At 38.4% G+C, this 16,529-nt stretch overlaps 2 protein-coding genes across 3 annotated transcripts in view; one reads left to right on the forward strand and one right to left on the reverse strand.

Annotated features, from left to right (window-relative positions):
- Window positions 1–9,779, reverse strand: part of LOC134676790 (paired amphipathic helix protein Sin3a) — a 70,762-nt gene extending 60,983 nt beyond the window's left edge. The window contains exon 1 of the mRNA XM_063535172.1: window positions 9,592–9,779. The gene's annotated coding sequence lies outside the window, so the exon portion shown is untranslated. The remainder of the gene's footprint in view (window positions 1–9,591) is intronic.
- Window positions 9,780–10,415: 636 nt separating this feature from the next.
- LOC134677080 (protein seele) overlaps window positions 10,416–16,529 on the forward strand; it is a 222,735-nt gene continuing 216,621 nt past the window's right edge. For both annotated transcript variants that reach the window (XR_010099988.1, XM_063535528.1), the window contains exons 1-5: window positions 10,416–10,637; window positions 10,715–10,782; window positions 11,725–11,824; window positions 13,263–13,417; window positions 15,914–16,006. Coding sequence is in view for 1 of the 2 variants with exons in the window: in XM_063535528.1 (XP_063391598.1) it covers window positions 10,550–10,637; window positions 10,715–10,782; window positions 11,725–11,824; window positions 13,263–13,417; window positions 15,914–16,006 (504 nt within the window). In the remaining variant the exon portion in view is untranslated. The remainder of the gene's footprint in view (window positions 10,638–10,714; window positions 10,783–11,724; window positions 11,825–13,262; window positions 13,418–15,913; window positions 16,007–16,529) is intronic.

Here is a 16,529-nt window from a genome sequence, read left to right on the forward strand (position 1 = left end):
CCAATGGCGTAACTCTGCAGTGGATCAAAGGACACAGCAACTCACGAGGTAACGATGCAGCCGACATCCTGGCGAGAGGAGGCTCGGAACTGAAGGTGGCAGGACCTGAGCCAATCCTACCTCTGCCATATGCCTGGCTCCGGAACACGCTGCGACACAACACCAAGGTAAAACACCAGCAATATTGGTCTAACCTAGGCACATGCAGGCAGGCGAAGGAAGCCCTCCCGACACTCAACCCCAATCTGTCGCGGAGGCTTTGACAGCTGAAGAGACCACAGCTCCGGCTTTTAGCTGGGGCAATAACTGGACACGCCTCATTTAACAAACACCTATTAACCCTACGTGTTACAGATAGCCCCCTCTGCAGAGCATGCATGGAGGCAGAGGAGACAGCCGCCCACGTCATTCTCGAATGCCCAGGGGTGGCAAAATACCGGGCACAACACCTCGGCTCACCGGGGTCTCTCCCAGAAGTCGTCGGCAACATTAAGGGTCTGCTAGGCTTCTTGGTGGAGTTGGGTTGGCAGGAATAGTGCAGCCATCCCATCACGCAAAATAGGCGCAATAATAGACGTCGAGTTGCGGAAAACAAGCCCGCGATAACCTATAACCTATATATAGTGTCACACACAACCTAATTAATGTCATTGCTGATTTTACTAGGAAATTTTCCTTTAAGTATAGTTTTTTTTTAATTATGAATGGGCTTACTCATGGCCACAGACTAGCCGAGGCGTAGACGTGGCCTACGATAGAGCGAGCTCGCCCAGAAGGTGCCTGTTCACTCTTGGAGTATCAATATTATGTAGTCTATAAAATTTATAAATGTTTGTATATTTTATAAATGTTTTAGCATTTTCGGCACGCCATAACCTATGGTAGAGTTTGACGCTTCCAATGTTAACTATGATATACCCCTTGTACGCAGCTGTCATACCTATCGCAGGTAAGCAACGGGAAATGGGGGACTATGAGATATGATAAAAATTGTTAGTCTGATGTAATTTTACAGGCCTGGAAAAGCTCACTAGGCTGGAAAGGCTCTTTATAAGAATAACAATGATTTATTGCAGTACTGTGTACATTTATTCATTATTACTGGCCGCATGGCAAAGCAGCATAGGGATAGACGTATGGCCACATATAGGACAGACAGAATAACGTCAGAGACAAACACCACATTGCAGGCTAGCTTGCACCGGGCCCAAGACAGAGCGGCTTGGAGAGAACTGGTGAAAAGTGTCCACATTCGGCACGTCCCTCAGCCATGAGGATATGACAAGGAAGAAGAATTTTACAGGATTTCACGAGAAATCATCAACAAACTAAAATTACATTTAATAGTACTGAAATTAAATTCTTTGACTACAAGTTTTATTCAAGTGTGATATATTTGTATTGTATTAAATTTGCCCTTACATGACGTTACATAGTTTGTATCAAGTTAGAAGTTATGCAACACAACTTTCAACTTGTTTCTGTTATGTAAGTAACTAGATGTGTAGATTTAGATAATAGAAATAAAGTTAAGATTATAAATTGTATACCTCTGCAATGATTTCTTTGTAAATACAATATACTTTTCTTGTAATTTATTATATCTAAGTATTGATTTGACAGCATTATATGCAGTTGCATGTTACAATAATTTTAACAGTCAAATAAAGAAACTATAAAAAATACTAAGCTTTAGATTTACCATACAAATGGCTAAAATAAGATCAAAGTCTGTACCTAGTCCCATTTTGTTAATGGCGGTATAGTTAGATAAGATTATAATGATAAGTTGACATGTGATTAACATGTGGGCTGTCAAAATACAGTCAAAACTATGGAATTATAGTAAAATACAACTAAATCGCTATGAAACATAAATATGTCAGATTTAGGCATCATGTATTACTTTGATTTAGGACTTCATGTAGACATTTTCAGTGAAAGATTGAAGCCTTATTGCGACATACGCTAATTCAAATGTCATAGGTTATGTCTTATGTTTTTCATACGGATTAAGTAACGTGGTCATTTATGAAAATACAATATATTATTTGTTTTCTTACCGCGTGGCTTAGCACGTGGAGATATATACGGGAAAAAACGTCGGTTATCCTCAAGGTGACTTATACAAGGCCATGACCCGTTTTTTTAATAAATTACAATCAAAACGATTTCAAAACTTAGTTTTGAGAGTAAATCATTGCGCAACTTTTCCTTATAAGGTTAGATTACTCCAATGTACCATGTTGGGACTATGAAGGACGAAGATCACGTATTTTAATTAAACACATGACGTTTACTCACGTAATGACAAGATGCGTAGCGTATTCCAAATATAGACAAAGCTTTTCACATCACAGAACTAACGTTAATATGAAATAAACGTATTACACAACTATTGTGCTGAAATAGATTCCGACAAAGATGAACAACTTTTACCCAAGCAGTTTTGAATTTGGATTTGGAATTTCAATTCAAAGTACTTGCTCGAGTCGTGGCACCCACACAAGTTTCGTTCAGAAACCGGTCCGTAGGTACATCGATGAGCGTTACAAACTCGTACTTATTTATAGCGAAAAACGTACACAAATCGATAATCCCGGAGTAAATGCAGCAAAGCTAGCTATTTATTAATTATGTGATAGATAACTTTCAATAAGAATTTAATTATTGTTTTGCACGAAAAGGGAAATTAATTTGACCACTCCCGCCTTAATTCAAATTGCATTTTGGTATTCGGTTTAATAACCGGAAGTCTTGACTTTTTCTTTACGAACGCAACAACGAAAACCTTATTATTATTATTATTCCACTGTGAATCATAGCGAGCGGATCTCATTTTGAAGAATAAGTTGATGTTGTATAAGGATAATCATCTTTCAGATTAAAGCAGTAAAGTCCGGTTTGCATTGGGCCGGTGAAAACGGGGACGGAGCGGCAGTATTCGTCACCGACGTAGAAAATGGCGACTAAATACCAACAATTACATAGCTCGACTGAACATCAATGCGAATTTTATTCAGAGGGCATTAAAGCCAACCTATGCCTATTTAAAGAGCACACTCAGTGAGGCAATAAGATGTAAGCGACTATTTATCTGGATGTATGGAGATAAGGGAACGCGGCACTAAACGATGTCCTAAACCACTCAAAAATAATACATACCGATCAATCCTGAGCGAGATTACGTCAATTCTTCAATCTTCTGTCGAAATACCCTTTTGTAACTTAAAAAACTGTTGTAAGGCAAGTGGTGCCGATAATAACGCGTCACGATACGCTTGCGAGCATATTCGTGCGCCTCCAAATAGCGCAACGGCGCAACTTTTTCGAGCGCGGCGTCAACACGGTCAGGTGGGCGAGGTTGCGACACTGCCATAGCGCCGTCTCTGTCTCGCGTCTCTCGCTCTCTCAACAGCCTGCCGTCTCTCTCGCACTCGCGGCAACGCCGGCCCGGGACAGGAGGGACGCGAGCGGAGGGCTCCGCTGACGAACGTCGCGCACCAAGCTGCGCGGCCGACTGACTGCACGCAGCGCCTCCACCTCGGACCTGACCGAATAATCGAGCCCGGAGCTCCAACGCGGAGCGGCAACGACGCCTCCGAATAATAGCGAGCGAAACGGACGTGCCGCGATATGAAATGCCACGACCGAAGAACCTCCACGAAGGTGTTGGACCAAAACAAATCTCCTTTCTCTAAAATTATACAACAGTTGCAATCGAGAGCACGGCCGGGCGCAGCGTCTTTTCCCGCCAAAATCTTTCCATTTTCATGCTCAGTGTGAATCACCCATTACGACTTATTTATGAAGATGGTCGGGGAATGTTATGTTTATTTCAGAGGGTTGGGTTGCCTTGACAACAGATAGCTGGCGCAAGGGGAAAAATAAGATGATAGAATCAGATAACTGAAGAGCAAAATACTCTAGGAAAATCGAAAGGTTAATAACTGCAACATCGCAATTAACAGACACGCATCTGCGTTGTTGGTTAATAATCAATACACGGGTGTAACATGAGAAAACCGAATAATTTTAACAGCGTATTCCTGATCATATTTAGAGAAAAAAAGTCCTATAAACTTTTTTGAAATTCTCCTAATTTCAGAGATAATATTAATTTAAAAAAAATTAGTTTTTATTGTTACATAGTGTAAAAGGCCTTTTTGATGGTGATGTTGCTGCTATGGGACGTAGTCTAAATATCCTTATTGATAGATGTCAAAAAGTGACAAGTAACACTTTGCAAAAAGTGGGTTTTACGAAAAAAAAAATGTAAAAATCAATTTTAAGTGACAAGTTTCCCAATAACATTTATTTTTTTTGTACAAATATATTTAAAAAATTGAAAAAACAATACAAAAACATTTTTTTTGGCGATATTGACCTAAACTCATATTACATTTTTTCCTTCTTTTGACCTCAGGAAACGCGTGGTTAAAATTATTCGGTTTCCTCTTGTTACACCGTGTATACAGGTTAATTTACGTTACTAATATATTCGAAACTGGATAATACTATCTGCCTCACTGCCAGTGCCAGGTGACGTGAGATACGGCGCATTCTATTCTATCGTTAAAGGGCAAGGGTCGGCTAAATAAATGAACCAGGTTTACCTTCAATACTTTATTTTGTTAACTAACTACTGTGCAAATGTTTGTTAATACAATACAAATACATTTAGTTCTAATACAGGTAGTGCATGTAATAAGGAAAGTAAATATAGCAGCTCATTAGATGGTGATTAGTAAATTATAGCTAAACAAAGCAAATGCTAAAATAACTAATTGGCAGATATAATAAATATAGGTGTGATTGTAGGTGAGGAGATGTGGCTTATAATATAATTCAATGTTGAGTATTTTCTGTAATTATAAAACCTAGTAAATATGTATGAACATGGCAGGAAATTTTTTGTCAGGATTTATATAGTAAGAAGAGACCAGACTTCAGTATTGCAATTAGCTTATCAAATAGTTTGTTTGTATTGATTGATGTCTTTTATTCCTTCTGTTCTCTTAGGACTCCGCCAACTATTGTAAAATTATTTTATTTGTTTGTACAGTTTGTACTTCTATATTGGTCCCATTTTTGTCAAAATCCAGTTGTGATTATGGAATCGGGGGAATTCCAAATTTAGATTCATTTATTTCTCAATAAGTATTACATGTTTTTATTACAAACGAATATAAAGATGAATACATATTAAGATCTTCAATATAATATTATAGACATATTCTTTTTTTAATAACGCCCATTGGTGAAGTGGGACTGTTAAGATCAGGGCTATAACCGCGAAAATAGAAGTTCGCAAATTGCGGGTATTTTTCTCTGTCACTCTAATTACGCCTTCATTGGAGTAAAAGAGAAAGATCCCAGCAATTTGCGAATTTCGGTTTTCGCGGTAGCCTCTCAAAACGAACCGAATTCTTCATCGACACGTATTATACGTTTGACGATTTGTCTTCTTCTTTAAGTTAGTTGAGCAAGTACGGTTTTTATATAATGTTTGTCATGATTCAGTTGTGATGATAAATGGATTCCTTGAGGAACTAAGGGAAATCCTCAAATCTACTGATAGTTTTTGTTTTATATACAAATCAAGCATTTTCATTAAAACGGAGCAATTTGGTGAAATTCTGAAATTGAACTACTGATGAAGACCTGGACAGAACTCTTCAATGCCAAGTGTTTTAAGTATTTGGGTTAATTGTAATTATTTTAGAGTAGGTATGCGCTATTACAAAAACAAGCAAATATGATTTATCTATCTAACACATTTTAAACTGTTTTGTGAAGTCGGTTACTTCTGCTAAAGATTATTTAAATTATTATAACCAAAATCACCACTTAATTTTAAACTAGACTTATAAATCCCAAACATAAAGAACTGACTTAAAATTATTGAATGGCCAGATTTTTTTACCTTATTTGAGTATCCCACTGTTGGGCAAAGACTTCCCTTGATTCCCACGACTCCCGATTTGGTGGAATGACCTGACTACTTGTTAGGGTTCCGTACCTAAAGGGTAAGACGGGACCCTATTACCAAGACTCTGCTGTCGGTCCGTCTGTCACCAGGCTGTATCTCACGAACCGTGATAGCTAGACAGTTGAAATTTCACAGATGATGTATTTCTGTTGCCGCTATAACAACAAATACTAAAAACAGAATAAAATAAAGATTTAAGTGGGGCTCCCATACAACAAACGTGATTTTTGACCGAAGTTAAGCAACGTCGGGCGGGGTCAGTACTTGGATGGGTGACCGTTTTTTTTTTGCCTTTTTTGTATTATTTTTAATTTGTTTTTACTTGGATACAATGATCTATCAAACATTGCATTGCAGAATACACTTGGTACCAGATCTACAAATACAAAAACCGGGCAAGTGCGAGTCGGACTCGCGCACGAAGGGTTCCGTACCATAAAGCAAAAAAAAAACGGGAAAAAAATGCAAATAGAAAACGGTCACCCATCCATCCAAGTACTGACCACTCCCGACGTTGCTTAACTTTGGTCAAAAATCATGTTTGTTGTATGGGAGCCCCATTTAAATCTTTATTTTATTCTGTTTTTAGTATTTGTTGTTATAGCGGCAACAGAAATACATCATCTGTCAAAATTTCAACTGTCTAGCTATCACGGTTCGTGAGATACAGCCTGGTGACAGACGGACGGACGGACGGACAGCGAAGTCTTAGTAATAGGGTCCCGTTTTACCCTTTGGGTACGGAACCCTAAAAACCAGGTTATTTAGTTTTGGAGTAGCTTGATTCTTGTACTATTACGCTAACTTTTATTTTATTTTTATCTCAATCAGGAGATTCAACCCAACACAGATTTAACGTATCAATCAATATTTATCAGCAATGTTCTTGACATCGCTTGTTATCAATTTATCATCAATGCAGATTGCAGAATGAATAGATCTTTTTTATTAGCTTGGGTTAGAAAACTTGAATCAGTTTTACATTCTATTTGTATCAGATAAGTTTCTTGCAGCAAGGGACATAATTTTTTGCTACACCCTTTCCAGGGTCCATGTATATAACATCTGTAATTCTATAATTAAAGATCTAATATCATCTATAATTAAAGATCTCTTAAATTGAATTTTGCGTGGCATGGAAAATATTGCAAAGTATAATTTAAAAAATTACAGTGAAAGGAAACGACCTTACGCGAAACATTTTTTATACCAACCAAGTTCGCGCTCAGAAAAGCACATCGCAACCAAACGTCCGATGTCTTTAGAGAAAGTCGGTTAACCTAAACCTAATAATAGACGAGGTTCTTAAAACCATAAAGTATAAACGAATTAGAAGTCCGAACGAGAGGTAAAAAACGACAACCAAAAAAGGCAGTCCTTGAACAAAGTAAGACTCAAACAAAAAATCTTTGAAACAACACGAGCGACTACTTTTTACAAATATCGGACCAAAAGATTAGCTGATCATAACAAACGATGTTCTTAACTCAACACTAACAACCATGAATATTTAATACACAAACTAGAAGCCAAGCACGTACAGAAGTGACGTAAACCCTGTTATTGGACAGCTTGAGTATACATATACAAGTATCTATATGTTATAACGGACTAGGACAATATTGTTATGTCTGTGTAGCCGTGATAAACGAACGCACACAAACACAGAATACCTACTTATCTCGGGACGCGGAGGCATTAGCCTCAATCAAGACTCGTTCATCCGATATTGGAATCTCATTATGAATACCATTACAATCGCAATTCGCAATACAACATAATTTATCGGCCATGTTAAATTTATCCATTGTTACAAGCGGATGATACTGAACTTATATATATAGCCTTGAAATTTCTTATCGAACAAGTGACTGCTCACAATTACCAAGAGGGCGCGACGTTGCCAACATTCTGTGCGCAACTGCGTCTTAATTTTACATTTACTAGAGCCGCCATTTTGTTTTAATTTATCAGATGCAACTCGCGAATGATACGGTTCGATGTATTAACAGATAATCCCGGATGTTTTAACAGATAAATGTCAGTCCCGGAGATAAACTAAAGCTAACATTTAACAAAAACTGCGTATGCCAGGAAAACCATGCCTATTTTCGATTACGTAATCGTAGCTCTGAAAAAAAGTACCTACGTGGTCAATGCATTCCAGATTTCATATCCATATGACATTTACAGGCGTTTCAGGATATCGAATAGAGGCAGATATGGATATGTGCCGATAGGTGTATACCGATCGTTATTGCAACCCCCGGACTATGCAAGGCATATCCATAGCTACCTATGTAGCACAAAGTGTCGGCGCAATATGGTTGAGGATACGTACTTTGTGCGAGTCGGGAGTCGAGGCCAGGTTTGGAGCGCTCGCCCCGTCATCCCAGGGCAACGCTCGAGCCGACCCACAACCAGATACATCACAGATTCGTACATTTTAACGCAAATTCCACGGTATCGATCACGCACAGCCGCCATTTTGAACCGACACTGAGCGAGAATGGGCGCGCGACGTTGCCACGTCGCCCGTTTCCAATCCACACATCTATTTCTGGCTCCCTCCCCCCGCCTTGCCGCGGAGATCGGCAAACAGGCAGCGCTCGGAAAAACATTCATGACTAGAACTGTATTATAAAATGTATAACTACTTTGTGTCTTATTGGAACGCCTTATTGGAAATAGAATTAAAATCTAGTCGGCTGCGGGCGAACAAAGGGGTGAAGAGGGGAGGGGAAGCGACGCAACTGATTATGATAAGATAGTGTGTATGAAGATGTAAGTACGCAAGTGTGTGTATCGGGCGCTCGCCCGGCTTTCACCGGAGCGCTTGCGGGGCGAGGCACGGCCGCGCAGGACCGCGCCAACATGTGCCATTGGCCACCGCAGAGATCGATAGACAAACAACGACGAGGACGCCGACCCACATTCGATTATAGACCTTGCACCGATAGTAACACGGGCTGGTTTACATCGGCGAAGACTATAAACAAACTACCGCACGACCACACTGACGTCCTCCACGTAGATATGCACGAACACAGGCGCAGGCAAACGACGCGAGCGGACGGCGAAGCGCGGCCGACCGATGAATGTATATCATCAATGTATTATGGCACTTTTCTAGAGTCGAAAATCCTCTACCGTAGCGCGCCAGCGCTCCCTATCGAGGGACAAAGGGCCGTTTTCACACGGAAAACAAAGGGAAATGCCGGTCTGACGATAATAACATTTTTTTGTTTATAAAATTAAGTTTTGAACAACTGATTTTAACTGGACCGCGCGTTGCCAAGTCGTCTAGTAGAGAGCGCGCGGGCTATCATTATGAAATTTAGATTATGAACGCACTCTCAACAGTTTTGAACCTAAATAAGATATTTATGCTGATTTGCTCTTTTACACGATTTATATACGTACAGTTAGGTGTAACGTATGGTATAGTAGATGATAAATGCTTGGTCAATATGGTATTTAAAATTGGTTCTTAAGTGAAATATAATCATTTGTATTGAAATAAAGCAATTATGTACACTACTAGAGAGCATAATAAGCTGAAAATAGTAAAAGACGCAATCTGACAACCAGTCACTTACCTGTATTTTTACACGAAACAGTCTTCTTTCTTCACAATTCTCACGGCAAAGTCACTTCTCGTCAATATAATCAAGAAACTTAAGGTATTTTAAGGATTTTAAACAATTTGATATGCACAAAAAAATTATACATTCCATATAGCATACGTCCTCCCCGCATTAAGACAGAACGCGAACTGTGGGTTTAGTTTGGGTCGGTTGGCAGGAGGGGAGCGGCGGGCGGAAAACGGAGAACGGGCGACCGGGGAGGCAGAAAGCGGGCTAAATCGTATTAATTTAACAATATTATCTTAACTGTTACTGAATAAGTAGCATGTTTTTATAATTCTGCTAATATTTTAATCATGCTATATTTTAATTGCAGGCTCAATTAGTATAGATTTACTTTAAATAGAATAGCATTTGGATTACACTTCCTAATCATGGCTGACTAATATGACAAACTGTATTGACATTTTTTTTATGTTGGTGAAAGGTGCGTTCATGTATACTTATAATAAGTGTCATTGTTTAATTATTAGTCCTTAAAGGGGTTTCCTATTATTTTAATAGTATATGTTTTACATAGGTATGCCATAGAATTTAATTCGCATTTTATAGAATTGATACTTAATTTTTTTTAGGATTACAAATATAAAGATGCGTGGTATTTACTTGAACGCATGATAACATTTAAACCCAAGTAAATGAAAAAGTAGATTAAATTGACTCATTTTATAGTTACTAAGTGGTTCGTGTTATTTATTAGGGTTATAATCTAAATTTGACATCCAATCATGAGTCTTCCTTTATGAAAAAAATGTTTACCGTCGTTAGCCACCAATAGGAAAAAGGTTCGTGTATTTGACTTGAGAAGATAAACTTCCTTTAACACGTCTGAACGATTTTAGTGCATTTATATCGGTTTTTCACTGAAATTAAACGTTTTACCTAACTTATCTACTCATTAATTACTAAAATGAAATTAAGTGGCCAATTAATAGTTTTAGCAGTGTTCATTGTTGTAGTATCAGCAAGAATAGACCCTAAAAACTTGAAGTGTTTGGGTGCGTATTTCATTTATGATTATTTAATTGTAATTTTAATTATTTCTAATCTTAATCTCATGTAAAATCCATTCCAGTATGCCGGACGACCTTCGAGGAACTGGATAAGGCGATTAAAAATGTTGATAAGTGGAAAAAAGTTGATGTAAGTAGTTTTGATAATATACTTTCAGAATTTTCAAATTAAACATCTTAGTATGCGTAGTAACTTCATCTTAAGTTTGTTTTTATAACTTGGTTAGATACATGATACATATTTAAAAGTCTGAGGTTTTACAGAACTCTGTTTTATCCATTACATGTTGGAAATTTCTTATCAGTCTATTATAATATAAATGTTTGTGGATTTTTAATGTAAATTTCCATACCGTAACTTCACTAGTCGAACAACTATAAAATTCTTTTTTGTTTATGGACTAACATAGAATCAATTTCTATAATATTTTATCACAGAATAAATTGACAAAATAATCATATTTTATAAATTAATTATTATAATTTGTGAACATCAGTTACAAAGGTAATTTTTATTATTTGATTTTAAATAACAACAATTAAATATATGTACTCCACATTCTCTCTGCTTTGCCTTAAGGTTGACTGGTAAATAATGCCTTAAGTCCGCCTTTTGTACGATGTTTTCTTTTGTGCAATAAAGATAAAAATAAAAATGAATTAAGCTGCGCTCGGCCAAGGAATGGAATTCCTTGCCAGCGTCTATATTTCCGTGTTCTTATAACCCCGCAACCTTCAAGTCAAGAGTGAACAGGCACCTTCTGGGCGAGCTCGCTCCATCGTAGGCCACGTCTACTGGCTCCTCTACATGATGGGCCAACACCGGCCACTCCAAGGGACGCGTTTATGCGTTAGAGGGAGCAAGTGATACTGCTGTCTCATTCTACCGCATGGCTGCGTCCCTTGGAGTGCCCGGCGTTGGCCAATCGTGTAGAGGAGCCAGTAGACGTGGCCTACGATGGAGCGAGCTCGCCCAGAAGGTAAGGGAGCCATACGCCTCGGCTAGTCTGTGGCCATGAGTAAGCCCATTCATAATAATAAATAAAAAGTATACTCCTCCCATGGGTTTCAGGTGGGTAACTTCAGGATGGATGCCAGCGGAGACACAATGCAAGATAAAGTGCCAGCGCACAGATCTACCGTCTACATCTCCGAGATGATTGATGACATCTGTGAGTACTCCTAGTTTATTGAAGTTTGCACTCAAAAAGCCCTGGGTTCGGTTGGTGGTACTCACGAAGGGTTCCATACCAATATGCAAAAAACGGCAAAAAAAAACATGTTAACTGTATGGGAACCCCACTAAAATATTTATTTTAATTCTGTTTTTAGTATTTGTTGTTATAGCAGCAACAGAAATACGACATCTGTGAAAATTTCAACTGTCTAGCTATTACGGTTCATGAGAATCATGAGATACAGCCTGGTGACAGACAGACTGACGGTGGAGTATTAGTAATAGCGTCCCGTTTTTACCCTTTGGGTACGGAACCTTAATAAAAAAAATTACAGAACTGTGCAGAAATTACATTAAAATTATAATTTCAAATTTTAAGGAATTTGATTTTAAAGGTATATTAGGTTTTATCACGATTTCTTAGATTGAATACTCTTTATTCACACACACCTCGATAACTTAAAATTTACAGTATCAGATAAAGTGATTACTTATTTAAAAATATGGGCAGAAAAATTTGACTTATCCCTAGAGTGGCAACCTATAGTTCGTTTATTTTAGCATTAAAGGCTTGCTACACGGTCGCCGACAAGCCCCCAGACAGCGTGGCCTTGGCCGGTCGCGGACCGTGTAGACAGTTGTTACCAACAAAATTTGACCAAAACTGACCAAGGACAGATCAAGGTCAGACGGTTAGAAGGCTTGTCGGCGACCGTGTAGCAAGCCTTTTAGAAAGAACTTGCAAGAAGGTAAGCGATCTTGACATGTCTTTTAATTGAAAAACGCTTTTTAAAATCCAAAAACTATTACTTATGAAAGCAGAAGAATATAAATGATCGTATTAGATTCATAATTGTTACATATTTGCCGTAACTTATTACGTAAAAAAAACGAACTATATGCAATGTATAGACCCTATACACATACCCCCTTATTCATAATCGTTTATTAAAGTTAAGAAGCCGATAATAATAGTTTGTCCCTTTCCATCACACTAATACGTCGGAAAGGGACAAACGATTATTATCGGCTTCTCAACTTTAGTAAACGTTTATGAATAAGGGGGATATACTATAATTATGTATATATTGACCCGGGTATGTCCTTAAACCACGTCCAAGACCACCGGTGGACGGGCAGCAGCGTCCCTCAAATTCGGTGTACTCGACTGCGATCGCCAACCCGCCTGCCAAGCGTGGCGATTATGGCATTCACCCCCCAAAAAAGGGGGAGGCCTATGTTCAGCAGTGGACGTCTTATGGCTGAGATGATGATGATGATGATGATGTATATATTTTGTATGTTCCATTAAAGAAATTCATTCAGCATTCAGAGGGAATTCATTTGTATGAGTTGAGTTTATAGCCTCCAGTTCCGAAGTGGTATGAAAAAAGTTATAATATGTTTACATAATTGAAGTCTTGTGTTTTAAGGCAAGAAGATGGACGACTACGTCCGCGTATACTACAAGGCGACCGGCAAGCTCGAGATCATGCAGCTGATGACCGAAGCCGGCGGGATGAACCCGGAGTTCAGCAAGACCAAGTTTGTCACCGATGATGACTTGAACAAGAGTTTGGAGTACTATGTGAGTGGATTTGTGTGATATTTACATACTTACATACATTCATATAATCACGCCTATTTCCCGGAGGGGTAGGCAGAAACCATGGATTTCCACTTGCTACGATCCTGACATACCTCTTTCGCTTCCTTCACTTTCATAACATTCCTCATACATGCTCGCCGGTTTATGGTGCTCTTGACTTGGCCTTTCTTCCGGATTTCCCCCATCTGATCAGAGAAAGTCCGCCGAGGTCTACCCCTTCCAACTCCCACTTCTAATTCTCCCTTATACACTCTCTTTGTTAGCCTTCTTTCACTCATTCTTTCCACATGTCCAAACCATCTCAACATACCTTTTTAAATTTTTTATCACTACATCTACATTCAGTCCACACTTTTCCCTTAGCACACTGTTCCTAATCCATATTTACTTTACAATAAAGTCGCTATTGGCGTAGCGAAAACGGTACAATGCCTGGCTGGGTCGCCATGTGAAGGTAAGAGCAATAATATTACATGGGGATAATATATAACATTAAAGCCTTTTATACACTAAAGTAAGTCCAGCAAAATGCTTTAAAATTGTGCTTCAAATTCCTAGATATTAAATTGCCCGATTTGTCAGTTTATGTGCTAAAATGGCAGGTATATTACACTGATTAGGTAATAGACTCTGCAATCTGACTGTAATTTTAATATCTAAAGAGCTAAATTTAACCCGCTTCCCGATTTCCGATTGAACCGAAATTTTGCATACACATGTAAATCGGATGACAATGCAATATTATGATGACATAGAGCTGATCTGATGATGGAGACAGGAGGTGGCCATGGGAACTCTGTGATAAAACAACGCAAACTAATTGTTTGTGTGCCTACAGTGGCGGCGCATCTAGATTGGTCGTAAGCAAGCCGTAGCTGAGTTGCCTTTCCTTTTCTTCATAAGTTTATAGAAAATAGCCCAAGAGCCTGAATTTCAGACAAGCCGATGGGAATCGAGTTCTATGGACGCTCCGCCACTGGTGCCTATACATATATATATATGCTGGTGGTGGTTAGTTATTTACGTTACAAGTGCGCAAAAGAGGAAATTCGAAACTAGTGGTGTTAAATTAAAACACGACCGGAGGGAGTGTTTTAAATCCCCACGAGTTGTGATTTATCTATTCGCACGTGTATCGTACAACGTTTTACAGTACATATGGCCCTTTAAACTTTCGACATACGCACGGATAGTGCTCTGTCCCACACAAGTGCGGAAAAGTAGGACCATTTGTACTGTGAACATTTTTTTTGTACTTATAAGCAGAGCTCGGCGGGGGTGAGCTGTTTTCAGAGTTTGCACAACATGGACATGCCTTGTCATTCGATGGTATATGTGGTGTAATTTAATAACTAAATAAATTATTTCATTAAGACTGCCTTTCCGCTACGATCTTTTACATCGCCATTAAAACTAATGAATTTTATAGCAAGCTTTTTTAGTAAATCTCTTCAAATAATATGTATATGGATGGACCAAATGCTACTATTAAAGTTTATTTGTACATAAGGCATTGTCATTTTAGTTTAATTAAAATTAATAAAGTTTTATTTTAATATTTCTTTCTAAGGTGTATCTATATTAATATCTACACTTGACATAAGTGACGTCAAAATGGCTCACCCCTGCCGAGCTCTGCTTATAATTGACAGAGATGTGACTTATTTGAAATACTTGTATTTAAAATGCAAATACAAAATGCAAAATACCTATTTTGTATTTTGTATTTAAATACCTTTTGAAGAAAACTATTTTGTATTTTATTTGAAATAGTTTTTGGGACCTATTTTCTATTTTCAAAATACAAAATACTTTATAGTAGGTAGGTAATGTAGGTAGGAGCTACAATCTCTTCTGATGTTACAATCCTGGCAACTCTCTCATTCTTTTAACATGGAACTGTTGAATCTGTTTAGTAACGTCGCACATGACCACAAGCGTAGCGAGGGGTTAAAAAAGTGGAATCTTGAGAGTTGCGAGGGTTTCAAGGCACAAGAGGAGAAACTTTTCTGCCCTGGTGAAACACAAACGAGACGTTTTCATCACACTAACAAGAGGCATTATACTAGCTGTAAAACATTACAAATTAATGCTTTAAAAGTTGGCCGTTAAAAACCATCATCCATACCTATATCCTACCGGTTAATATGAGCAAACAACTAGAAATTTGCACTTTAGATAGAGGATTGATTTCAAAGAATAAAGAGTCTTTTCAACTCGGAAATTCCGAGTAATACTTTTTAATTCAGACTAGGTATTCACTACTCAGAGTACCTTTTATCGCAAAGTATTTTGTATTTTTAAAAAGTATTTTGAAAATACCTATTTCGTATTTTGTATTTAAATACAAATTCAAAAACTATTTGTATTTTGCATTTGAAATAGTATTATCAATGAAGTATTTGTATTTTGTATTTAAATACTTTTTATAAAGTATTTTTCACATCTCTGATAATTGATTTGTTTGTATTTCAGTGCGAGCGTATGTTCGAAGAGAATGAGGACGAGATCACCTCGCTGTACAAGCATCGGCCGCATGATGACGTCATGCCAGACGCGCTCAACGAGGTATCTATTAAACCAGCGGTCGGCAACCTTTTAGCAGCCACGGGCCACATAGCTGTTAACGAAGTGGACGCGGGCCGCACTTTGTTAATATTTATGACTTTATCAGACATTGTAATTTGTCAATATTACATACCAAGTAGCCAGGTAGAGGCTCGCGGGCCGCATGTGAGAGGCCCGCGGGCCGCGGGTTGCCGACCGTTGTATTAAACTATTGCTGCTATGGTTTGTTGGGGTAAACGTGTTCTTGAGTGGAGACCGCGACTCGGCAAACGTAGTGTAGGACGCCCTCCGACCAGATGGGATGACGATCTGCGAAAGACTGCAAGCAGATGCTGGATGCGGCAAGCTGAAGACAGGGCGCTATGGCGCTCTTTAGGGCGCAACAGCGGACTAATATAGCCTGATGATGATGATAAAACTATTGAACACCATCACTATCGGCGATTACAGACATTTTACAAGTTTTCGTGAACCGCTTGACATATTTTTTGTATTTTATCGATCGTATCGATGAAGTCACGAG

Source organism: Cydia fagiglandana, chromosome 25, assembly GCF_963556715.1.
Source record: "Cydia fagiglandana chromosome 25, ilCydFagi1.1, whole genome shotgun sequence".
Taxonomy (NCBI): domain Eukaryota; kingdom Metazoa; phylum Arthropoda; class Insecta; order Lepidoptera; family Tortricidae; genus Cydia; species Cydia fagiglandana.